At 46.4% G+C, this 25,093-nt stretch overlaps 1 protein-coding gene across 2 annotated transcripts in view; it reads left to right on the plus strand.

Annotated features, from left to right (window-relative positions):
• The window catches only part of ME3 (malic enzyme 3), a 189,458-nt gene that overhangs the window by 113,188 nt on the left and 51,177 nt on the right, over window positions 1-25,093 (plus strand). For both annotated transcript variants that reach the window (XM_005287523.5, XM_005287525.5), the window contains exons 4-6: window positions 1,880-1,955; window positions 9,575-9,736; window positions 17,284-17,387. In XM_005287523.5, the coding sequence (XP_005287580.2) occupies window positions 1,880-1,955; window positions 9,575-9,736; window positions 17,284-17,387 (342 nt within the window). The remainder of the gene's footprint in view (window positions 1-1,879; window positions 1,956-9,574; window positions 9,737-17,283; window positions 17,388-25,093) is intronic.

A 25,093-nucleotide genomic window follows, 5' to 3' on the forward strand; every position in this document is an offset into this window, starting at 1 on the left:
TTGTGTAGACACTGCGTTATTTACATCACCTGTTGACTGTCAACCCCAAGTGAGGCTGACAGCTGGTGCCCTCCCTCCCCTTCCCCAGTGCTGACAGTCTAAGCTGTCAGCCGAGCACCAGTTGAGACCCGTGCTTGGCTGGCAGCTCAGGCTGTCAGTGCTGGGGTGGCTGTCAGCACATGGTGTTGACACCTCACGCTGTCAGCCCCAGAGCTGCCAGGCTCCAGCTGTCGGTGTCCCTGGTGAGGACGCGCACCGATGGCAGAAGGAGCAAGTGTGGATGTGAACCACCACTTTAATTATTGGGGTGGCTGTACATCAACTTAAGTCGACTTAATTTTGTAGCCCTAAGAGAGAGGGTTGTGAAATGGAAATCTGACAAAGTGATGAGCTTCCTCCACTCCTGTTGGCTTCAGGAAATCTTGCAGGTTACAGCCCTTGATTTGGACTGGTTGTAAGAAATTAGAGGCAATATAAAAATTTGCTTTCTGATATATATAATAAAAAATAAAAATATAATGGATCTATATATTTATATATGGCAAAGTATCCAAAGCACATTTTTATATTGCCTCTAATTTCTTACACCCAGTCCAAATCAAGGGCTCTAATCTGCAAGCCAACAGGAGTGGAGGGAGCTCAGTATAGACCAAGCCTTGCAGGATTGGGCACCTACTTTCCATATATATAATGGATACATCAGGCTGCTGTTTTCTGCGTTATCGCTGGTAAAGTAGTGTTTCAAAAAAAGACATCACAACATAAGCCAGTTACTCTGAATAACACTGCAGAGGCTATTCTAGAAATACCACTTTCAGAGGGTAGTACATCTCGGAGTGACAGCAAAGAAAACACTATATCTGAAAACACTAAGCAGCTGTTAAGAGAGATGGTCTGGTAATGCTGTCATCTTGATCTGTTTTCCCAGTGAATAGGCAGGTGGCTACCTTTGTCTTTGGAGGTACCTAGCATGAACGGTGTACACCATTACTACCGCAAATATTTGAATATTGAAATTTTACCCTGGGCATCGCAGCCATCGGAACTACGTAATGGGAGAGCTGCGTAGAATGCACATACATCCCTTGACTCACTTAAAATGGATTTTGCTGGGCAAACAAGGGGTTTGTGTTTGCAAGCGGGGTAATTGAATGAAACTGCATGTTAATGTGTCTACAAACCCAGTGCAGGGGGGGTGAAACAGAAGTGCACGTATCTTTCAGTTTTCCCCTTGTGCAGACCTTTGGAAATTTAGTCCATTATTATTATTTGTATTACAGAAGCGCCTACAGTCCTAGATGCATTGGGAGCCTCATTGTGCTAGGCGCTGGACAAATACATAAGGAGATGCAGCCTCCCCCTAAGAGTTTACAGTCTAAATAGACAAAATAGACAAAGGGTGGGTGAGTAAACAGAGGCACAGGGAGGTGAAATGACTTGCAGAGTCTGGAATGGAACCCAGGTCTCCGTATCCCCAGTCACTGAGCCACATTGCCTCCTCATGTGTTCTGTAGCCAAAACCATGCACTTATTAAAGGTCTAAAAGTGGAATTACCAATCTCTGCTATGTTTAAGGTCTTATTTTAAGGAAATTTCCATTGAGCTAAATCTGACTCTTGCCAGACTGAAATGGAAAAGTGACAAAACTGGTCTCGGTGGTTGAACATAGGTGACATTAAAGGCCTAATCATGTAGCCTTTAAGCCCAAAGGTTATAAGATCAGCCCTAACATTGATATTAACAATGGGGTAGTATTTCCACACCAATAAGTAATAACTGTCTAATGATTAGGTTCAGTAAATCAGCTCCCACCTACTGTCCTCTCTTACCTTGTAGTTACTGATTTTATAGCATGGTTTGTTTTTGTTTCATTTCTTAGTGGACTGTTTATCACCATTCATGACAAAGGCCATATTGCAACAATGCTAAACTCCTGGCCTGAAGAAGATATAAAGGTATGTTTGACTTCTTTTTATGGAGCTGAGAAAAGCTTTCAAATATTTTCCATTTCTCACAATAATCCAACAGAGTTTGAAGCTTCCAAAAGGAAATGCAGCCCATCCCTCTGAGCTCAAGTTTTGCATCGGAACAAACAAATCAAAAGAGAACTCATAAGTATTTTGTTCTTCTGTAGGCTTTCTTTGCAAAGATCTCAAAGTGGTTTCCATTCATTATTTAATTAAGATTCAAAGCACCCCTTTGAAGCTGATAAATATGTTTTTGCCAAGGAGGAAACTGGCACAGAGACGTTAAGTGACTCACCCTAGGTCACAAAGGACATCTGTGGCAGAGCTGGGGAAAAAACTCAGAAATCCTGAGTCCTAATCCTAGGGTTCAGTCACAAGCCTGCCTTTCTCAACTACAGGCAAATGCCCTGTTCATTGAGCTTTGTTCATTAGGAGCTGTACAACTAAGAACTTTACACTAGCTGGTCTATTGAGCTTATGTCTATATAGTTCCTTTTGTTCCAAAGCACTTTGCAAACTTGGGTGAGTTTTCTCCTCTCCAATCCATACAGCCATGCACAACTTCTGCATTCTGCACTCTGCCAACCCAATTCTCCAATTCTCAGCCTCACACCTTGTGTAGTCAATGGCACTTGTGCATAGTGGGTGCAGCACCATCAGTCTGGCCTGGTGAATCTGTGATTCAAGAAATTGCCCACTATAATGGGAATACAAGACCTAAATGAAAATGTGCATGCTTTGCTGAGGATGCTAAGCTGGACGAGACAGGATCTGAGACTCAGGAAAATGATTTGGTTGGTTATTAGCAAGACAAGGTAGGTGAGGTAATATCTTTTATTGGACCAACTTTTGTTAGGGTGAGAGACAAGTTTTCGAGCTACACTGAGCTCTTCTTTCGGTCTGGGAAAGGTCGGTACTCCGAGTGTCACAGCTAAATACAAGCTCAAACAGTTTAGCACATACTCTGTAAGGGACCATTCAAGGTGAAGTGGCCTGTTAACACTGCTGCAGTCATAGGACAAAAAGGAGGGGTTAGTGGGTTACACATTGTTGTAATAAGTCATAAATCCAGTGTCTCTGTTCAGTCCATGATTTTTAGTGTCTAGCAAAGTTATGAATTTAAGCTCCAGACTCACCCTTTTGAAAGTGTTGTGCTGGTTTCCTTCAAGGATGAGGACTGAGAGATCAGATATAAAGTGATCGCTTTGTGAAAAGTTTCAGAGTAGCAGCCGTGTTAGTCTGTATCCACAAAAAGAACAGGAGTACTTGTGGCACCTTAGAGACTAACAAATTTATTTGAGCATGTGTAGAGACTGTCCGGTTTGGCCAATGTACATGACAGAGGGGCATTGCTGGCACATGATGGCATATATCACATTGGTAGATGTGCAGGTGAACGAGCCCCTGATGGTATTGCTGATTGATTAGGTCCTATGATGATGTCACTTGAATAGATATGTGGACAGAGTTGGCATCGGGCTTTGTTGCAAGGATAGGTTCCTGGGTCAGTGTTTTTGTTCAGTGATGTGTGGTTGCTGGTGAGTATTTGCTTCAGGTTGGGGGGGTTGTCTGTAAGTGAGGACAGGTCTGTCTCCCAAGATCTGTGAGAGTGAGGGATCATCTTTCAGGATAGGTTGTAGATCTTTGATGATGCGCTGGAGAGGTTTTAGTTGGGGGCTGAAGGTGACAGCTAGTGGTGTTCTGTTATTTTCTTTGTTGGGCCTGTCTTGTAGGAGGTGACTTCTGGGTACTCGTCTGGCTCTGTCAATCTGTTTTTTCACTTCAGCAGGTGGGTATTGTAGTTTTAAGAATGCTTGATAGAGATCTTGTAGGTGCTTGTCTCTGTCTGAGGGATTGGAGCAAATGCGGTTGTATCTTAGAGCTTGGCTGTAGACAATGGATCGTGTGGTGTGTCCTGGATATTAGTCTCTAAGGTGCCACAAGTACTCCTGTTCTTTTTGTGAAAAGTGTTCACCCACAGGTGATGTAGTGTTTTTGTCTTTTATCATTTCCTGTGTGAGTTCATTCAAGAGTGCAGTGATTGTTTTCACCCACATAGTTGTTATTGGGGCATTTAGTGCACTGGATGAGGTACACCACATGTTATGATAGGCAAGTGCAGGTCCCAGGGATCTTGAAAGGGGTGTCGTGGGGGGGTTGATCATTGTACAGTGGAGAGATGTCTGCAAGTTTTGCATCTGTTGTTCTGGCAGGTCTGGTGCTGCTTTGAGTTGCTGTGTCCTGGTCTGTGGGGAGCTTGCTTCTGATGATGAGCTTGAAGCAGCTGGGGAGTTGTTTGAAGGCCAGGAGAGTGGGTTCAGGAAAGATTTCTTTCAGGATGGGTTCCTCATTGAGCATGGGCTATAGTTTGGTAAAACCCCATATGGGTTCCAGTGTGGGGGTAGGTGACAACCAGGGGTGTGCCGTTGGAGGGGGGTTTATTTCTGTATTGAAGCAGGTTCTCTCGGGGTATTTGGGTGACCCATTCCATGATGTGATCTACTTCTCTGGTCCTTGTTTGGTGAAGGTGGTTTTGAGTGTGTTAAAGTGTATATCCCGGAGTGCCTGTATTTTCCTCAGAGCATATTCTGTGGTATCTGAGTGCCTGGCTGTAAATAAAGATTTCTTGGTGTGTTTGGGGTGGTTACTGGATTTATGAGGTAGATCGGATGATCCCTAGGTTTCTTATATATAGTTGTCTGTAAGATTCCAGTGTTGAAGCTGATTGTCCAGGAAGTTGATGCTGGTGTGGGAGTGTTCAAGAGAGTTTAATTCATGGGTAATGGTTGTTGAAGTTGTGGTGGAAAACTATGGTGGAGTTTAAGTCATCCATCTACAGGATGAAAATATCATTATCTCAGGTATATCATTGGTTTCGTGGTGCATTTGGTTAGTTATGACTTGCATTTTAAACAAGAATCTCTGCATAGAGAATTTTCATGGAATTTGCATTAGATTCACCATCAATTGCCATCAAAGCAGGTGTTCTTTGCTTTCCATATTCCCACATCTGCCATCTTCCAATGCCAGTTGTGTGCCTCGGGTGTGGTTAAAGAGGGAGTGCCCACCCAAAAACAGATGGAGCCCACCCAAAAAGAGGCTTTCCTAGCTCTGGCTAGCACTTAGTGTTGACTCACAAAGAAAAGTAAATAGGAAAATCTCCCCAAATGCAAGAAAATGAATGCATTTACTGCAGAGAGGACATGTGCTGTTTTCCCTTAGTGATTGGCTTGCCACTACAATGGCCTTGTAATGACTTGATGGCATTCCCTGCTTAACCTCTGCTAGGTCTGCAGCCCTGCTGTTATTTTTAATGCATTTTGTATTGAAACTTCACCCTGACTCCTGGTAGGAAGGAGTTGGCGCTAGGGTTGCCAGGCATCCGGTTTGCGCGGTCGAAAAGGGACCCTTGTGGCTCCAGTCAGCACTGCCGACCGGGCTGTTAAAAGTTCGGTTGGCGGCGTGGTGGGCGCTTGGGGCTAAGGCAGGCTGCCCTAGGTCCATGTGGCTCCCGGAAGCAGCCACCAGGTACCTGCAGTCCCTAGAGTCTAGACACATGGACGGCCAGGGAGGCTCCACGCGCTACCTCTGACCCGAGGGCCGGCTTTGCAGCTCCCATTGGTTGGGAACCGTAACCAATGGGAGCTGCGGAGGCAGCGCCTGTGGGCGCAAAGGCAGCGCGCGGAGCCTCCCTGTCTGTCCATGTGTCTAGGGGCTGCAGGGACCTGACAGCTGCTTCCTGGGAGCCGTGGTAAGTGCCACCGGGACCCTGCACCCCCTCCCACACCCCAACCCCTTGCCCCAGCCCGGAGTCCCCTCCCGCACCCAAACACCCTCACGGAGCCCACACCCCACTCCAACACCCTGCCCCAGTTCCCTCCTGCACCCCAAACCCCTCATCCCCGGCCCCACCCCAGAGCCCACACCCCCAGCCAGAGCTCACACCCCCTCTTGTACTCCAAACCTCTCGGCCCCAGCTCGGAGCCCCCTCCTGCACCCCAAACCCCTCATCCCCAGCCCCACCCCAGAGTCTGCACCTCCAGCCAGAGTCCTTATCCCTCCCTGCACCCTAACCCCCTGCCCCAGTCCAGAGCCCTGTCCCGCACCCTGAACCACTCATTTCTGGCCCCACCCGGAGCCTGCAAGCACCCTGAGTCTACAGCCCATACCCCCCCTGCTCACCCCAGCTCCCTGCCCCAGCCCAGAGCCCTCTCCCACACCCCAAACCCTTCATTCCCAGACCCACCCTAGAGCCCCCACCTCCAGCCAAAGCCCTCACTCCCCTCCCGCACCCCAACCCTCTGCCCCAGCCCAGTGAAAGTGAGTGAGGGTATGGGAGAGCAAGTGACAGAGGGAGGGGGCATGGAGCGAGTGGGGGCAGGGCCTCGGGGAAGGGGCTGGACAGCAGGTGGGGCAGGGGTGTTCGGTTTTGTGCCATTAGAGAGTTGGCAACCCTAGTTGGCACCTACTCAGGGATTGTCACAAGAGCAACCACAGCATACACTTCATGATAACTTTAGTACACCCAATATTACACAAATGTGCGGCAGTTTTTGGCAGGGAGACAAAACACAAATATATGCATGGATGCATTGTGCCAAACAAGCCATTTCTTTCACCCGTCTCATGATTTTTCATGAGCCAATTCTGTGCAGTTCTGTTTTTTCCAGTTTAAAATTACGGGTTAACTCGGGGGAGAAAAGAACTGCAGGATCCTTGGGAGATCTATATTGTGTGCGTTGAATAACAGTGTATGACCGTTCATCAGCAATGAAATTAAAACCATATGGCACAAGTTTAAATCCTCCAATGGTATCTCCCTTTAATCATCAGAAATATGCTGAAAGAGAACATTCGAAAATAAATTTTCCTCCTGAACTAAAAGAGTTGATCACGTGATTTGTTCTTTCCCTGAGTTCACAAAGCCCGTTTGCCCTAGCAAATAGACCTAGCCAATAAACCCACCTTTATGATCCCCCACCAAAGAAAGGAGATCTGTTGAGATATTTTATAATCCTTCATTCTCTTATTTCTTCTAAAAGTGCATGTGGGTCTCCTTTTGGCATTAAGTCAGTGAATCAGTAAATAAAAACAATTTTGCCATGTACTTCTCCTTTGATATCCAAGAGAGATTGGTATTTAAGTCACCCTCAATCGAATAATCCACATGATCTGGATCTGAATGCTCCGTTCCCTGAAGCTCCTGGCCAGGTTTGGAAGTCCAGGTCTTGGCACTGTGGCACTTTCCTCCTGCATTAAGGCAGAATTGCCATTTTGTCCTGTTCTTACTAATTTTCACCACCACCACACACACCTATACCCAACAAGATTGGCAAAGATAGGAGCCTAATTAACCTCGGGTAGAGTTGTGGTTGGGTCCTTGACACTCTTAACCTCAGACTGGTGATTAAATTGCTTAACTTCAAACTTCTAATTTTGAAAATCTTGGCCACGCTTTTTTCCCCCTGGTTGTCACAGAGAAACAAACAAAACCACCAGTCAAATAAACACATAAGTGCAGTGGACATTCCCTTAGGGATCAACCTAGATATTTGCTTGCCATCGTAGTGCTAAAAAGGGAAGTTGGTAGAATGGGAAGTGTCTACACTAACCGCCTACACACATGTCAGATACTAGTGTTACCTGACAATTGACTAACTCACGCTCAAATCTAGTGTAGATGTCAATGCCTGGATGAGAGAAAAGTCTAAAGTAAGGCTACGTCTATACTACAGATGCTACAGTGGTACAACCATGGCACTGCAGCTGGGCCTCTCTAGCACCATAGTGTAGACACTTGCTACAGCGATGAAAGGGTTTTTCCATCACTGTAGTTAATCCACCCCCTCAAGAGGCAGTACTAGGTCAATAGAACAATTCTTCTGTTGACCTACTGGTATTTGTACTAGGGCCTAGGTCAGCTTCACTACATCTCTCAGGGGGTGTGAATTTTTCACACCTCTGAGCAACATAGCTAGGTCAAGCTAGGCCTAAGAGTGGAGAGAAGAAAAACGTGATGGGGAGAATAGTCTTGGGGTTATGGCACCGCAATGAGAGTCAGGAAAGCAAGTATCCATTCCAAGCTCTGCCATGACTTAAGGCACGCCACTTATGCCTCTCTCTCTATCTCAGTGTCCCCATCTGGAAAACAGGAACAATAATACTGACCAAGGTGTCGGGTCACGGGCCTGTGAGGCTTAATTTCTGAATACATAGAAAGTGCTCTGAGATCCTTGGGTGAAAGGCACTACATGAATGCCAAGTTGTCTCTTTATGAACTTGGCTGTAACAATTAGAGAACATTAGGTTAATGCCAGCTGACCTGTGTCTGGGTCAGTTCTGTGAAGGGAATAGTGATCACTATACCCAGTGTAGAATTACAAGTGAGATCTTATAGCATTGGCTGATGCAGAAGATGACGTTGGCAAAGAGACGTAATTAAATGACACGGCTTTTTAATTAAACAAGTTTATATCATTTTAATCCAGTCTCGCCCTTCCCATGTCTTCAAAATTGGCTCATTTCAAAGACTGCTAGTGAGGGACCTGATAGGTGGATAAAATAGATAAAGGCGGGTGGGGCATGGAGCGGGATAATTACTAACTACCTAAAGCAGCGGTTCTCAAACTTTGGCAACCCGAGGACCCCCATTTTGATTTAAAATTTCGCATGGACTCCCAAGCCCCCTGCTCAGCTTCAGGCCCTGGCCCCACTCCACCCCTTCCCCCCAGGCCCCACCCCACCCCGCCTCTTCCCGCCCCCCACTCCATCCCTGCCCCTCCTCTTCCCCGCCTTTTTCCGCCCCCTCCCCCGAGCATGCCCCCCTCCCTCTCAGCGCCTCCTGCATGCCGCTGAAGAGCTGTTCTGCCGCGTGCAGGAGGCACTGGGAGGGCGGGGGAGGAGTTGATCAGCGGGGCCAGTGGCCCCGGACATGATTCCGCACCCTTCCCAAAGCATGCCCCATCCCCGCTCCTCCCCCTCTCTCAGAGCGCCTCCTGCACGCCACTGAACAGCTGTTCCCCGGCGTGCAGGAGGCCCTGGGAGGGAGGGGGAAGAGTTGAGGGAGAGAGGGGGAGGAGTTGATCAGTGGGGCTGGCGGACCCCCTGGAGTACCCTCGCGGACCCCCGTTTGAGAAATGCTGACCTAAGGGCTTGTCTACACTTATAGAGCTGCACCAGTGCACGTGTGCCACTGTTGCACTTAGTGAAGATGCGACCTATGCCAAAGAGAGAGCTTCTCCTGTAGGCACAGGTACGCCACCTCCCATCGATATAGTGCTGTCTACACTGCGTAACTGCATCGCTCAGGGGTGTGGATTCTCCATACCGCTGAGTGACATAGTCATACCAACATACGTTTGCAGGGCAGACCAGGGCTCAGAGTCCTTCACTGATGTTCTCCACCATGCTTTGCTGCCCTCCTAGCCATCTCCCCATGGCTGACTTGTGATAACTAGTAGTACAGTAACCTATGAAGGGGGAAACTTCCATCCCGTACTGTGGCTACAAAACTGCATTGTTATAAAAATCTAGGGAGCTGGTATTGCAAACAATGTTAAATAAAGCATTGGCAAAGCTATATAATGGACACTCTTCATTATCTGCAGGCCATCGTGGTGACAGATGGAGAGCGAATTCTAGGCCTAGGAGATCTAGGAAGTTATGGCATGGGGATCCCAGTAGGGAAACTTGCCTTGTACACAGCCTGTGGTGGAGTTCACCCACAACAGTGTCTGCCTGTCCTGCTTGATGTTGGCACAGACAACGAGGTAAGATTACTTGCTTATTTTGTGCATTTAAAAAAAAGAATAGCTGTTTTATTTAAAGCTGGGTTCTTAACTCAGAGATTCCATCCTTGAATTCGGAGCTAGAGTCAAAGACATCTAAGATAAGAAGACAGCTAACCCAACAGTGTACGGAAGTTGCCAGCCAGGGCTGGCCTTACCATGAGGTGAACTGAGGCGGCACCTCAGGTGCCAGACTGTGGGGGTGGGGGCGCCACTAGGACCCAGAGTGCAGAAAATTGTGTCTGCTGCTGATGCATATGTATTCTCTCTGCTCTAGATGCACAGAGATGGTGGAGTGCTGTGCTGGAGGAAGGAGGGCACAAGAGACATAACAGGCAGGCAGGAGAAGCGGTGAGAGAGAATAACAGAAAGCAACAGGAGCTGCAGGGAGAGAAAGGAGGAGGAGCCTCTTATGTACCTCTCTAGCACCCCCAGGAGCCTGGACTAATTAACACCAGCTTCTCAGGGAGCTTCCTGTTTCCTGCTGCTTCCCTGAACCCACTTGAGGAGAACAGGCAGTCAACTGAAGTAGTAGGAGTCAGTTAGGACCTTAAGACGCTGATATCTTCCCTCACTCAGGTCCTGCTACCAGCCTGCTTATTTGTCCCCTTCAATTGAGTGTTGTAGCCTGATTTAGGGTGTACTGATAATATTAATTTGGATAATATGGGGATTTAATTTATTAATTTAATTGTAATAATAATAATAATAATAATAATATTAATAATTATTATTTATTAAAATTAAATTAATATTAAATTAAATTCCCATATTATCCAAATTAATATTATCAGTACACCTTAAATCAGGCTACAGTACACCCTAAATCAGGCCATTATAGCTGGCACAGAACAGGAGTCATGAGTGAAAGAAGAAAACGCCCCTCTGGGGCAGCATTCAGAAAAAGAAAGAAAGCAAAGGAAGCTTTTCTATCTAAGCAGGAAGGAGCTCTCCTGAGATACATAGACACAGATGTTCACGGTGAGCCTTCCGGTCCCAGTGAGGATGTGAGTGGTGAGGAGATGCCTGATCTTCCTGTTAGTCAGAGTGCAGGTGACCTGGCAGCTACTGCAGCATCCATATCTCCATCTCAAATGGATGTAACCATGCACATTCCAGAAGAAAAGTGTAGATCAGAGAAGAGTGTGGTGGAGGCGCAAGAAACAGCTGCTGCTAAGTCTAGATGATCCAGGACTGTGGACCCACTTGAGCAGTAGTCTGAGGGACTTCCTTGTACTGCATGGGCCACAGCAAGTGAAAAACGTCATGTTCCCCAAAAAGCAACAGAGGGTCCTGTGGCACCTTTGAGACTAACAGAAGTATAGGGAGCATAAGCTTTCGTGGGTAAGAACCTCGGAGAACACTTCAACCTCCCTGGCCACACAATAGCAGATGTAAAGGTAGCCAGCTTACAGCAAAAAAACTTCAGGACCAGACTCCAAAGAGAAACTGCTGAGCTCCAGTTCATTTGCAAATTTGACACCATCAGATCAGGATTAAACAAAGACTGTGAAAGGCTATCCAACTACAGAAGCAGTTTCTCCTCCCTTGGTGTTCACACCTCAACTGCTAGCAGAGCACCTCACCCTCCCTGATTGAACTAACCTCGTTATCTCCACACTGATTTATACCTGCCTCTGGAGATTTCCATTACTTGCATCTGAAGAAGTGAGGTTCTTACCCACGAAAGCTTATGCTCCCAATACTACTGTTAGTCTTAAAGGTGCCACAGGACCCTCTGTTGCTTTTTACAGATTCAGACTAACACGGCTACCCCTCTGATACATGTTCCCCAAAGACAATGAAAATAGAAGTTTCCATCCAACACATTACTGGCGTGACATCCCCAATGGTGACAAAGTGGAGAGGCCATGGCTTATGTACTCAAAAACCCAGAATGCTGCATACTGTTTTTGTTGCAAACTCTTCCAGTCTAATGTTCCAGCCACATTGGGTTCTACAGGAACAAAGGACTGGAAAAATCTAGCTAGAAATCTGGCATGCCATGAGAAGGCAGCAAATCACCAGAAAGCATCCATAGGTGGAAAGAGCTTGAGATGAGACTAAGGTTAAAGGCCACCATAGATGATCAGCATCAAGAGAAGATTGCATCAGAGTCTCTTTACTAGCAAAATGTTCTGAAAAGGCTCATTGCCATTGTGAGAATGCTTGCTACCCAAAACCTAGCACTGTGTGGCACTTCAGATCAGCTGTATGTGCCAAACAATGGAAACTTCCTTAAAATTGTGGAGTTGATGGCTGAGTTTGATGCTGTACTCCAGGAGCATCTAAGAAGAGTCACCATCCAATAAATGTACACACACCACTACCATGGAAAAACAATTCAAAATGAGATCATTCAGTTACTGGCAACAAAAGTCAAACAGATGATTGTGGCAGATCTGAAGTCAGCAAGATATTACTCTGTTATTCTGGACTGCACACCTGACATCAGCCATATGGAACAAATGACTTGAATGGTGTGTTTTGTAACAACAACAGAACCTAGTGAAAATGTCCCTGCAATGGTGACTGTTAGAGAGCATTTTCTAGAATTTATTGACATTGATGATACTACAGGAGCTGGTATGACAAATATGCTTCTTAAAAAGCTGGAAGCTACGGGAATTGCGATAGCTGACATGAGAGGTCAGGGCTACGATAATGATGCCAACATGAGAGGAAAGAACAGAGGTGTGCAGACATAGATCCGAGAGTTAAGCCCTTGAGATTTTTTTTGTCCCATGCAGTTCTCATTCATTGAACTTGGTGGTCAGTGATGCAGCATCAGCTTCCAGTGAGGCTGCTGAATTTTTTAATGTAATTCAAAGCATCTATGTATTTTTCTCTGCATCAACTCATCAATGGCAAATTTTGAAGCAACATCTGGGAACATCCTCTCTGACACCGAAACCACTGAGTGCCACCGATGGGAAAGTCGAGTGGAGGCGATAACGCCTATCAAACACCAAATTGGGAAGATAGATGATGCCATAGTTGCCATTATAGAGGATAATGCTATGACAGGAACTGTTCGTGGGAGAACAGTGGCAGAGGGAAATGGAATCACCAGAAACATACATAGCTTAAAATTTCTGTGTGGCTTAGTGTTGTGGCATGACATACTGTTTGAAATAAATGTTGTAAGCAAGAGACTCCAAGGTGTTGACCTTGATATATCTGGAGCAATGGAACAACTGGACAAAGCAAAATCATACCTACAGTCTTACCAGTCAGATGAGGGATTTCAAAACGTTCTGAACAGTGCACAGAAGTTGGCAGAGGAACTTCACACTGAAGCTATTTTCCCACCCATTCAAGAATACAAGAGTCACCGAAGAAGAAGACATCTTGGTTACAAGGCACGGGATAATCCCATAAGAGACCCCAAACAACAATTCAAAGTTGAATTCTTTAACCAGGTGTTAGATTGTGCAATACAGTCAGTTGAAGAACATTTCAGGCAGCTCAGGGAACACAGCAGTATATTTGGGATGTTGTATGATATTCCAAAACTCCTCACTATACCTGAAGAAGACCTACACCAGCAATGCAGGGCACTAGGGACAGTGTTGACACATGATGACATGCACAATATTGATGCGAGTGATTGAGGTGATGAACTGAAAACACTTTCAAGATACATTTCAGCAGGATTAACTCCAAAGGCTGCTCTGGAATATATGTGCACAAATAAGATGACCATCCTCTTTCCAAATGCTTTTGTTGCTCGGCGCATACTTCTAACACTTCCTGTAACGGTTGCCAGAGGAGAACGCAGCTTCTCCAAGCTGAAGTTAATAAAAACACATCTACACTCCACAACGACACAGGAGAGGCTGGTCGGCCTTGCAACCATCTCAATAGAGCATGAGCTGGCCCAGACTGTGGACCTTCAGCAGGAAGCCGTTCAAATCTTTGCAAACAAGAAGGCACAGAAAGCACCACTTTGATTATTCAAACAGATAAAAATGCCAGCGTTTACTATGCAGACAAGAAAAGTTACATTTGCTGTTCAGGTGTTTGAAAGTTATGTGTTACTTAAAATTTTTGAACAAGGCATTTTCAGTTGTTAGTTCTCCTTTATTGAGGTAGGTAGCAGAGCAGTACCATGAGAGGAGCAGAATAGGAAGAAGGCAGAATTGAGACCTTTCAAAGTTTTGACCCAAGCGAGGGGACAAGGGGGCATCATTTGAGCTCCCCGCCTCAGGTGCCAAAATGTTGTGGGCCAGCCCTGTTGCCAGCTTGCACTCTTGCTCGTAGTATGAGGTCAGATAAACACTGGCTGTCCTCATGTTCCACTGATGGGAAGGCGAAGCTGGAGCTGGGCCAACGGGAGTGGAAGGGTCAGCTCCATCTTTCAGCATGATAAGGTGAGTTAAAAGATTTCAGCCATGCAGATACAGACTGACTTTTCCTGTGAAAAGCATAAGGAAACTGACACATCCCTGGGTGTGTTTGGAAGCGATTATATTTCAGCAAACGGAGAACCCCCACTGGGTGGTTTGGGCTTAATTAATGGCAGTGTTTTGTCAGATTGCACACTTTACTGCACATGATAACAGGACAGGAGGACTCCATCTGTTCACAGTTTTCTGCCTTATGACTCTGGCTCAGAAGGGCTGAAATGCAACATTTTACTGATGCCAGAAGAGACAGCTGTGAGGATATGTTTTTAAAATAAATTCCTGTGGATATTTGCTATGGCCAATGCTTGTCAAATACGCAATAAACTATTTTAAAATGTATTTGCTTCTCATTTGACCATAAGCCATCTGAATATATGAATCTCAGCTGGCACAGAAAAACCAGTGGGGAAAACATTTCGAACTCGAATGCCTAAAGGCAGTCACCTCAATCCAAGCGTAGGCACCTTAATCAGTTGCCTGATTTTTTGAGAGGTGCTCAGCACTCATGGGCTTCCTTTGGAATTGTGGGTTCTCAACACCTCTTTAGATGGGGGGCCCAGTGTTTCAGGTTGGGCCGCCTAAAAACTGAGGAAGCCAAATTAAAGGCCATTATGGAAAATTCAGGTCTAAGTGACTTCCCCGTGCCAGCAGCAGGAGGGGAGTAAGTGTCAGAATTGGGGTGTCTTGGATCCACAGGGCATACTGTCCCTCTGCCTTTGTACAGTCTCTCTGGGAGCGTACGCTGGGTCTCCATATCGGACAAGGGGAAGACCCATGGCTCTGCCCTGGGTTCAATCACCCTGCACTGGCCACTGGGCCAGCAAGATTCTTATTCCACTCTGCTCACACCTCAGAGTCAGTTGTTTGTCTCTAATTTCAGTCACATGGTTTGTACAGATACTTTCCCCTGCTCCCCTGGCTCAGGCAGGAGAGGGACTGGGGTCAGACAAGTAATTTATCCATCCTGATCCAAAAAGCCCCTTTGGTCGGCATTCATTAAAAGTCAATGGTCAGGTTGTTAGTCTCCATTGTAGCTCCATTCTCATGTTGACAGTCCTTGATAGACCATTCATACCAACCCTTATGTGACTCTCACACAGTCGGGTCATTACTTATCCCCTGTTCCAGGAAAGACATTATCCCCTTCCTATCTAGGGGGTAACAATACAAAAGTGAGAGGGAAACTGAATCACAAATGCTTTTCATAAAAATAATGCAGATATTCCCCATGTTCTCCACACTGGGTTGGTACTCAGGCTTTTTATGAAAAGCATTCCTGGCTTTCAGGTCTGTGCTCAAACCACAAGGTTATCCTACTCTCATGAAAAAAATAATAAATTTAATTTTTAAATGACTTGCCTCTGTCTGTGTTTAGTGCATAATGATCCATTTAAAAGCACTTCCCTGCCATCTTTCTGGTACTCCAGAGCATACAGATCAAGCTTTTCAAATTAATTTCAGGAAGATTTGTGGTGGTGGCCAGGCCAAATTGGAGTGAGTGGCATTGCAATCTGGCCCATGGAGTCATGCACATTCAGGTTTGGCCTGGCCAAACATGGTCAGGCCATGCCTCAGGTCTGCCTCCCAATGCCAGCTCCACAGCCTATGCTGATGCACACCCAGGGCTGACATGTATGATTCTAGGTAATGTAGCTGAGTTTTTGAATTTGGCATAAATTGATGGTTTTTGTTATTTTTATGCAGGAGATAACATTATTAAATCAGAAGTTTCCCACATCTACTGGGATACTTGGTCAGTGTGTTACAGAATACTTCCATGTACTGCTTGGGCAACTCAGCCTGTGGTTTTCAGAACTTGGAATCGCCCAGGTAGCTCACTTTAGAGAACCAGCAACAGGCCATAGACCACTTAAAAATGTATTCAAGTGCTATATAGTAATGGAAATATGTGTCTTCTCTTTAAAGAACCATGGCATAGAAGAACAGACCTAATCAAAATCAACGGAAAACCCCTTTCATATTCCCTGCTAAAGGAAAAACAGCTGGGTTTCTGTGGCTCTGGAAACAGAGTTAGTTTTAACATACCTGCCAACAGTTAAGGTTTGCAAAGATACAGGACAATAGGCTTTGGTAGGATGCCCCCCTCTGATAGCCATGATTCAGTTCCTGAGGCCGGGGGAAGTGGGATCTCTTTCTGATGACTCACTGAGACCTTCAAAACATCCCGCTAGCTGGCCCATCTGTCTCCTGCTACAGCTATTTCTGTCACATTCTCCCGGATGTTATTTCTTTCCATGCTGAATCGCCACTTTTGGAGGCAACTGCTTCTTATCAGCCATAGATAGGATGCAGGTCCCAGTTCAGCACCTGTTGGGTTGATTGGAAAAACAGTTTTTTGTAAGTCTCTTGAATGTATGCAGTTGTGTCCAATATCTGCAAAAGGCTTTGAGAAATAGAAATCTGAGTCTGAAGTTAGAAAATGGCAGCAAAATCAAGGAGACAAGCAAAGACATACAGGTGAAGTTGAGGACTAAATGGTTCAGGAGATGAGTAAAGGGCTCTGCAATCAGATCACTGGTTCAAATCCAGCTCAGGTTAATAAAATAGAAAGCTTGTTAGCATCTGGTGGCTTAGAAGAAATGGATTGATGGCCTCCTTAGTTCCTAATGGAGAGGAGTCCATGTTGCAAAAATCATGACTGTCCCTAGTGAACCCCACATGAGCAGTCTCAGGTAAGAAACCCAGAACTGAATGAGCAATGGACACTGAACTACCTACAAGCTGGGCCTTACAGGGCAAGAGTGAAACACTTCAGGAAGGTGGCGTAAGGAAGCACTGTCACTGCATGAGCTCTCCTCATCCTGTGGAGAGAGGACTCTGCTTCCCAGTGCTGTCCAGCAAGCACTCAATTCCTATGATTGTATTTCCACAGTGAGACGCTCCTTGGTGTGGGTTTATTTATCATGAACTAAAGCTACATTTGGTGTTCAGGAAGGGATTTGTGTTTGCATCATGCCCAGGAACTGGACAGCCGCCATGTTTTGTTGTTTATCAATAATGATTGAAGCAGACATAAATTTGAGACACATGTACATTTTGGATGTAAATCTCTGTCTAGCAGAGAAGCAGGTGCCATAAACAGAATGCTTTGTGTCCTAGGCTCTCCTGAATGATCCACTCTATATTGGACTGAAACACAAGCGGGTCCGTGGGAAACAATACGATGAACTGATTGATGAGTTTATGCAAGCAGTCACTAACAAGTAAGTGGGGCTTTGTGTGAGTCTCCTCTTAGCTGCTTCCATTTAAAAGATGTTAAAACACTCAAAGTAAACACTAGTTTAGTTGATAGCTAAGCAAAGAAAATCCATTAATGCAAACCCCTTGGGTGGTCTGGAAATGACCCTGGGTGCTCAAACGCGCCATGTCAAAATTATTTATGTCTTTAGAGAGCTGAGAGGGGACTGACTATAATCCATTTCCTGTCCATACATTAGGCTAGAGGTGTCAAATGGGCCCTGTGGGCTGTATCCGGTCTCCATGGTGTATTTACGTGAGCTACATAGCAGATTCACGATCTCAGCGTTCTTTTTTTTTTTCGTTTTGTTAAGTGTCTAGCTGTCATGGTTGTGAAGTAAACCTTCTAAAAGTAAACAGGGTGTAATTCAATGCGGGGCTGTCTGCCTGAATCTGCAAGCAGCCTGTAAATGACTTTCTCTGAGAGGTGTGAGCTTCCCTGCCTGCCAGTAACCACATTAGTATTAACCCTAAAGCCTGAAGACATATAAGCATCAACCATCATATTGCTTAGTTTAGCGGTGGAACAGGGAAGGTATTAGGAGTGAATTCCCTGGCTAAAGAATGTGGAAGTGGAAGGGAAAGAAGTACAGAGAAATGAAAAGAGAAGAGACACACTAACCGGGAGGAAAGATGGTCCAGTGATTAGTGTGATAGTTCTGGGACTAGGGACCCAGGTTCAATTTCCTGTGAGGCCTTGGCCAAGTCACTTAGTCTGTCTGTGCCTCATCTCCCCTGTCCAGTGTAGTGCAATGCATTAAACATGGTGATGTGCTCCGATACCGTGGTAGTGGGGGCCATATAAATATTTAAAATAGACAAATATCCCAGGAGCTAGGGCAACGAAACTGGAAGGAGAAAGGCAGAAATAGTGCAGGAGCCCACTTTCCCACTGTGCGAGCCTGACTGCCACGACAAGGTACTTAATAACAAAGTGACTCTGTGAATGTTGCTGCTGATGCTGCAGCGTTGTTACTGCTGCCAGGGTTGCTGTTCTTGGAGCTCCGGTGTCAGCTGCACTAGCAGACAGGGCAGCATGTTCATGCAGCAGATCTCGATATTATTCATAAGACCACAGGCTTGGTACAGTGGTGAAGGTGCCCGACCAGGTTTATTGTCAACAAAGCAAGGTGCTAGCGCCCCGAGGAGCTACAGGTACACTAACACATGTACGCCTGCAGCAATGGTACCTGCTCAGTCAGCACATCACAATGCTGCTGTTCCCAAGGCTGGCACAAAGTTGCCCCTCCGATGACTTATCCTTTTATACAAACGAGTTACGTATTTCACTCCAGACATCGTTAGGGTATGTCTACGCTACAAAATTAGGTCGAATTTATAGAAGTCGATTTTTTAGGAAGCGATTTTATAGTCGATTGTGTGTGTCCCCACTAAGCGCATTAAGTCGGCAGAGCGCGTCCCAGTACCATGGGTGGCGTTGACTTTCAGAGCATTGCACTGTGGGTAGCTATCCCACAGTTCCCAGTCTCCACCGCCCATTGGAATTCTGGGTTAAGCTCCCAATGCCTGATGGGGCAAAAACATTGTTGCGGGTGGTTTGGGGTACATGTCGTCAATCGCCCTTCCTTCCGTGAAAGCAATGGCAGACAATCGTTTCGCGCCTTTTTTCCGTGCGGATGCCATACTGCTTTCAGCAGACAGTTCAGAAGGACTGCTAACCATCATCATCGAATGACCGCTTCCCCTGCAACTTTGCTCTCCTGCTCTCCTGGTGCCATGAATCCACCTCGCAGGTCCTCTATATGACCGTCGTCATCCACCGCTTCTGCTGCAACTCTGCTCTCCTGCTGTTGTCTCGCCATACCATGGCAAGCGTGCAGCCCTCTCAGCTCAGCTAACGGACACCGCCGCTGTTGTGTCCTGGTGCTGCTGGCAGCAGACGGTGCAATAGGTCTGGAAAACTGGTCTTCCAACCACCGCTTCCGCTGCCACTCTGCTCTCCTGCTCTTGTTTCGATCGATAGCGAATTTCTCCATGTTGGCTGTCATGGGCTCCCGCTTCCGCTTCAACTCTGCTCTCCTGCTGTCATTAATCCACCTTGCAGGTCCTCTCGTCGTTCTCTATAAATATCTATTCTTGTGGCATCTGTCATCAGCCACCGCTTCCGCTGCAACTCTGCTCTCCTGCAGACGCCATACCACGCCAAGCATGGAGTCCACTCAGATCACCATGGCAGTTATGAGCATTGTAACCACCTCGCACATTATCCTGCAGTATGTTCAGAACCAGAACCTGCAAAAGCAGGCAAGGAGGTGACGGCACCGCGGTGACGAGAGTGATGAGGACATGGACACAGACTTCTCTCAAAGTACGGGCCCCGGCAATTTGGACATCCTGGTGGCAATGGGGCAGGCTCATGCCGTGGAATGCCAATTCTGGGCCCAAGAAACAAGCACAGACTGGTAGGACCACATAGTGTTGCAGGTCTGGGATGATTCCCAGTGGCTGCGAAACTTTCGCATGCGTTAGGGCACTTTCATGGAACTTTGTGACTTGCTTTCCCCTGCCCTGAAGCGCAAGAATACCAAGATGAGAGCAGCCCTCACAGTTCACAAACGAGTGACGATAGCCCTCTGAAAGCTTGCAACGCTAGACAGCTACCGGTCAGTCGGGAATTAATTTGGAGTGGGCAAATCTACTGTGGGTGCTGCTATGATCCAAGTAGCCAACGCAATCACTGAGCTGCTGCTATCAAGGGTAGTGACTCTTGGAAATGTGCAGGTCATAGTGGATGGCTTTGCAGCAATGGGATTCCCTAACTGTGGTGGGGCGATAGACGGAACGCATATCTCTATCTTGGAACCTGACCACCTTGGCAGCCAGTACATAAACCGCAAGGGGTACTTTTCAATGGTGCTGCAAGCACTGGTGGATCCCAAGGGACATTTCACCGACATCAATGTGGGATGGCTGGGAAAGGTACATGACGCTCGCATCTTCAGGAACTCTGGTCTGTTCGAACAGCTGCAGGAAGGGATTTACTTCCCAGACCAGAAAATAACCGTTGGGGATGTTGAAATGCTAATAGTTATCCTTGGGGACCCAGCCTATCCCTTAATGCCATGGCTCATGAAGCCATACACAGGCACCCTGGACAATACTAAGGAGCAGTTCAATATAGTATTGTGTCCAGTTCTGGGCGCCGCATTTTAAAAAAGATGTGGAGAAATTGGAAAGGGTCCAAAGAAGAGCAACAAGAATGATTAAAGGTCTTGAGAACATGACCTATGAAGGAAGGCTGAAAGAACTGGGTTTGTTTAGTCTGGAGAAGAGAAGACTGAGAGGGGACATGATTGCAGTTTACAGGTATCTAAAAGGGTGTCATGAGGAGGAGGGAGAGAACTTGTTCATCTTAGCCTCTAAGGATAGAACCAGAAACAATGGGTTTAAACTGCAGCAAGGGAGGTCTAGGTTGGACATTAGGAAAAAGTTCCTAACTGTCAGGGTGGTTAAACACTGGAATAAATTGCCTAGGGAGGTTGTGGAATCTCCGTCTCTGGAGATATTTAAGAGTAGGTTAGATAAATGTCTATCAGGGATGGTCTAGACAGTATTTGGTCCTGCCATGCGGGCAGGGGACTGGACTCGATGACCTCTCGAGGTCCCTTCCAGTCCTATAATCTATGATTCTATGATTCTATGATTCTATGATCTGTGTGGTTTTGTACCATCCTCTCCAGTCAGGAATATGCTTACTTGGTGTTAGCTAATAGTCTAGTTGGCAGCCGGTATCAAGAGGAGTGCCCCAAGGGTCAGTCCTGGGGCTGGTTTTGTTCAATATCTTCACTAATGATCTGGATGATGGCATGGATTGCAAGTTTGCAGATGACACTAAACTGGGAGGAGTGGTAGATACACTGGAGGGTAGGGATAGGATACAGAGAGACCTAGACAAATTAGAGGATTGGGCCAAAAGAAATCTGATGAGGTTCAACAAGGACAAGTGCAGAGTCCTGCACTTAGGACAGAAGAATCCCATGCACTGCTACAGGCTGGGGACCAACTGGCTAAGAGGCAGTTCTGCAGAAAAGGACCTAGGGATTACAGTGGATAAGAATCTGGATATGAGTCAACAGTGTGCCCTTGTTGCCAAGAAGGCTAACAGCATTTTGGGCTGTATCAGTAGGAGCATTGCCAGCAGATCGAGGGATGTGATCATTCCCCTCTATTCAGCATTGGTGAGGCCTCATCTGGAGTACTGTGTCCAGTTTTGGACCCCACACTACAAGAAGGATTTGGAAAAATGTGGAAAGAGTCCAGCAAAGGGCAATAAAAACTATTAGGGGTCTGGAGCACATGACTTATGAGGAGAGGCTGAGTGAGATGGGATTATTTAGTCTGCAGAAGAGAAGAATGAGGGAGGATTTGATAGCTGCTTTCAACTACCTGAAAGGGGGGTTCCAAAGACGATGGATCTAGACTGTTCTCTGTGGTGGCAGATGACAGAACAAGGAGTAATGGTCTCAAGTTGCAGTGGGGGAGGTTTAGGTTGGATATTAGGAAAAACTTTTTCACTAGGAGGGTGGTGACGCACTGGAAGGGGTTACCTAGGGAGGTGGTGGAATCTCCTTCCTTAGAGGTTTTTAAGGTCAAGCTTGACAAATCCCTAGCTGGGATGATTTAGTTGGGGATTGGTCCTGCTTTAGCAGGGGGTTGGACTAGATGACCTCCTGAGGTCCCTTCCAACCCTGATATTCTATGATTCTGTGAATATCTAGTGTGTTGTTGTTTTGCCAAGGCCAGGCCTACTCTGGTTCAGAGCCTTTGAGTCACACTGTTAGTTATGCCTAGTGCTCCAGCAAGGCCTACACTATATACAGGCCATATTCTCCCCTTATCTTGATCTTCATGCAAACCTTCCATTGACATCAGTGGGAGATCCACTGTGAACTAAGGGAGTATGGGTTTCTCTGTTTATACCTCAACTCATGGACCATCATTCAAAATGGAGGTAAGCCCTCTCCACTGAATGAGTTTGATACATAAGCATGAAGCCCAGTCCTGTAGCTCTCACTCATTTCCCATTGAAATCACTGGGACTGCTCACGAGAGTAAGGACTGCAGCACTGGACCCTAAATCTGTAGATATGGGCCCAAACCTGCACAGCAGACCAAAAACACCTCTGCAGTTCAGGTCCTGATTGGAGCTTTACACGTGGCACTCCAAAGTCTCCTACCTGCTTGTCCTGAGCTTTGGGGAATTTGGATTCAGATTTTGCAGATTGGGGCTGATCTCCGCTGGACTCTCATCCTTACAGTAGGTTCAAGGTCACGACCACCTCTCCTTTCTTTCTGGCTATTTGGGAGGGAGGGGATGGCCATCCCGAATAGTATTCTGTTGTAACACAGGGTTATGGTATGGGAAAAGCTGAGAACCATCGCTCATGGCTATTGGTTACGTGCTTTGCAGTGCATTCTTGTGCCCAGGTGGGGACGGTGAAAGTACATGACAATCCCCTCGACTCACTGAAGGGGATATTGGAAGGAAGAGAGAGAAAACAGCTATTTAAAACAGACTGGAAAAGCCCTAACCTCTTGAGCATCATTTTCTGCCTCTGCTAAAGTAACAGATGATGTTAATCAGGGACTGCAGAGTGATTTATAAGGTGCTTCATGTTTGCTTGTCTTCCCTCCACACTGTTGTTGTTTCAGTTCTTTGCATTTAAAGGCACCACGTCAGTTAAATGAATTAGGTTTCCCTCTGTCTCAGCAGGCTGTTTCTGCGTGCACTGCTGCGAACTGTAGGCTTATGTCTCTCATAAGGGAGGACTGGAGGGTTCTATGGGCAACACCTATAAAAAAAAATGACCAGTGCCCTTCCCCCATGCCCAGGTGAGTGGGGAGGAGCAGTAAGGAGGGAAATGGTGAGGATTGGTCAGTGCCTTCAGCAGCTGTAGGTCCTGAAGGAGCTGACTGCTTTAGAGACAGTGTCTGTGCAACCCTCAGTTTTTGTGACTGGCCCTTGGTCCAGTGGAATTGGGTGCTAGACTGAGAGAATTGGGGTGAAATCCTGGCCTCATTGAGTCAATAGGAGTTTTGTTATTTACTTCAGTGGAGCCAGGACTTCACCCCAGGTTTCCGTTCCCAGTTCTGCTACTGACTCACTGTGTGATGTTAGGCCAGGCCCTTCACCTCTTCTGGGCTGCAGATTCCCCATCTGCAACGTGGGCTAATAATTATTACATAGCTTTAGAAGCCCCTGGATCTGTGGATAAAAAATACTAGTGATAAACATTATCACTTCGGCAAGGGGTGCATTAGAAATGCTTAAAAGAGAACCTTAAAAGAGAGTGGGAAAATTTGAGCTTATGCCTTTTTGTTCTTTATAAGGGACAAAGGCCTGATTATTCTTTTTAAAAAGTTGGATCTTTTGTGGCTTGTGTTGACATTAGGAATTCTGTCTTGTCTAATCTGGAAGACTCTGGCAGTAGAGAAACACATCTATGGAATCACAAGAGACTGAAAGCAATTGGGAGGTGAAGGGAATTGTCGTCTGATTGTTTACAGTTGGTATTTTGTTGGCACGCTCTCTTATTTGAACTCCAGCCTCTAATGAACACAGTGGAGAAAGGATGTCTCCTAAAGTTTCCTCTTCTCCTCTGGCCACAACAGGACCAGGGAGAGAGAATTCAGAGCTCAGCAGGGTCCTGCGACAACAGCTTGAGACACTTGGTTTCTATGGTGATGAGTGGTATAAGGACCTAGATAATGGCTCCCTCCCATCACCTGTCTGGCTCTGGGCTTTGTTTGTGGTGTCTATGGCAAAGATTGCTGAGCATGCAGGATATGAACCCTGACACCACTGCGAGATGTATTTTGGGAACAGGGCAAAACAGATAGGCAGCTAGCCAGGCCTGGCCTGCCACCTGACCCATCGGAATGTGCTCCCGGGCAGCATGCCTCTTCTGGGCTTGCTGTTGGGAAAAGACTGCCCATTGTTTCCCTATGGCAGGGTTAGATGGGCTAATCCCAGAGGAGAAGGCAGGGGGGACTCAGCCATGGAACTCAGCGGAATGACATGCCCAGGCAGTGTGGTCTAGTGATTGGAGCAAGGTGCTGGGGTCAAGAGCCTTGGCTTCTGATCTCAACTCTTCCAGTGGATGCAGGACAAATCACTTAGACAGCCTGAGACCCAGAGAGGTTATCTCCAGATTGGTATACCTACTTTGCAGATGTATTGGGAGGGCAAATCCATTTGTGTACATTAGGTGCCTTGAGACCTGGGTGCAAGGCATTATAGAATTGTATTATTACCACTTCTTCTAGTGCTTGTTCTAATAGTTATTCTTATTGCAAAGACCCTGGTGTTGGGAAAGGTGGTAACTCTAGGCTGAACTGGATTCAGCAGGCTTGAATGCAATGCATTCATTTGGTCTTGGATTACCACCTGAACAGTTACCCTGAACTTCCATCCAGGTCATGAGATGAAGCAGAAAATGGCATGAAAGTGCTGTCATATTGTAGCTAACCTCAGTGGTACTTGTACAGCGACCTTTGAATTTGAAAAGCTCTGATCCCTGAAATCCGGACTCTGGGCTCTGTCTTTTGTTATTCATAAGAATAGCACTTCTCAGAATCATCCGAGAATCATCTGAGAATAAACCCACAATCTGAAGGGAGCGCTTGTCTGATTATTTTGGGGGGGATCTTT

Source organism: Chrysemys picta, chromosome 1 (genome assembly GCF_011386835.1).
Source record: "Chrysemys picta bellii isolate R12L10 chromosome 1, ASM1138683v2, whole genome shotgun sequence".
NCBI lineage: Eukaryota > Metazoa > Chordata > Testudines > Emydidae > Chrysemys > Chrysemys picta.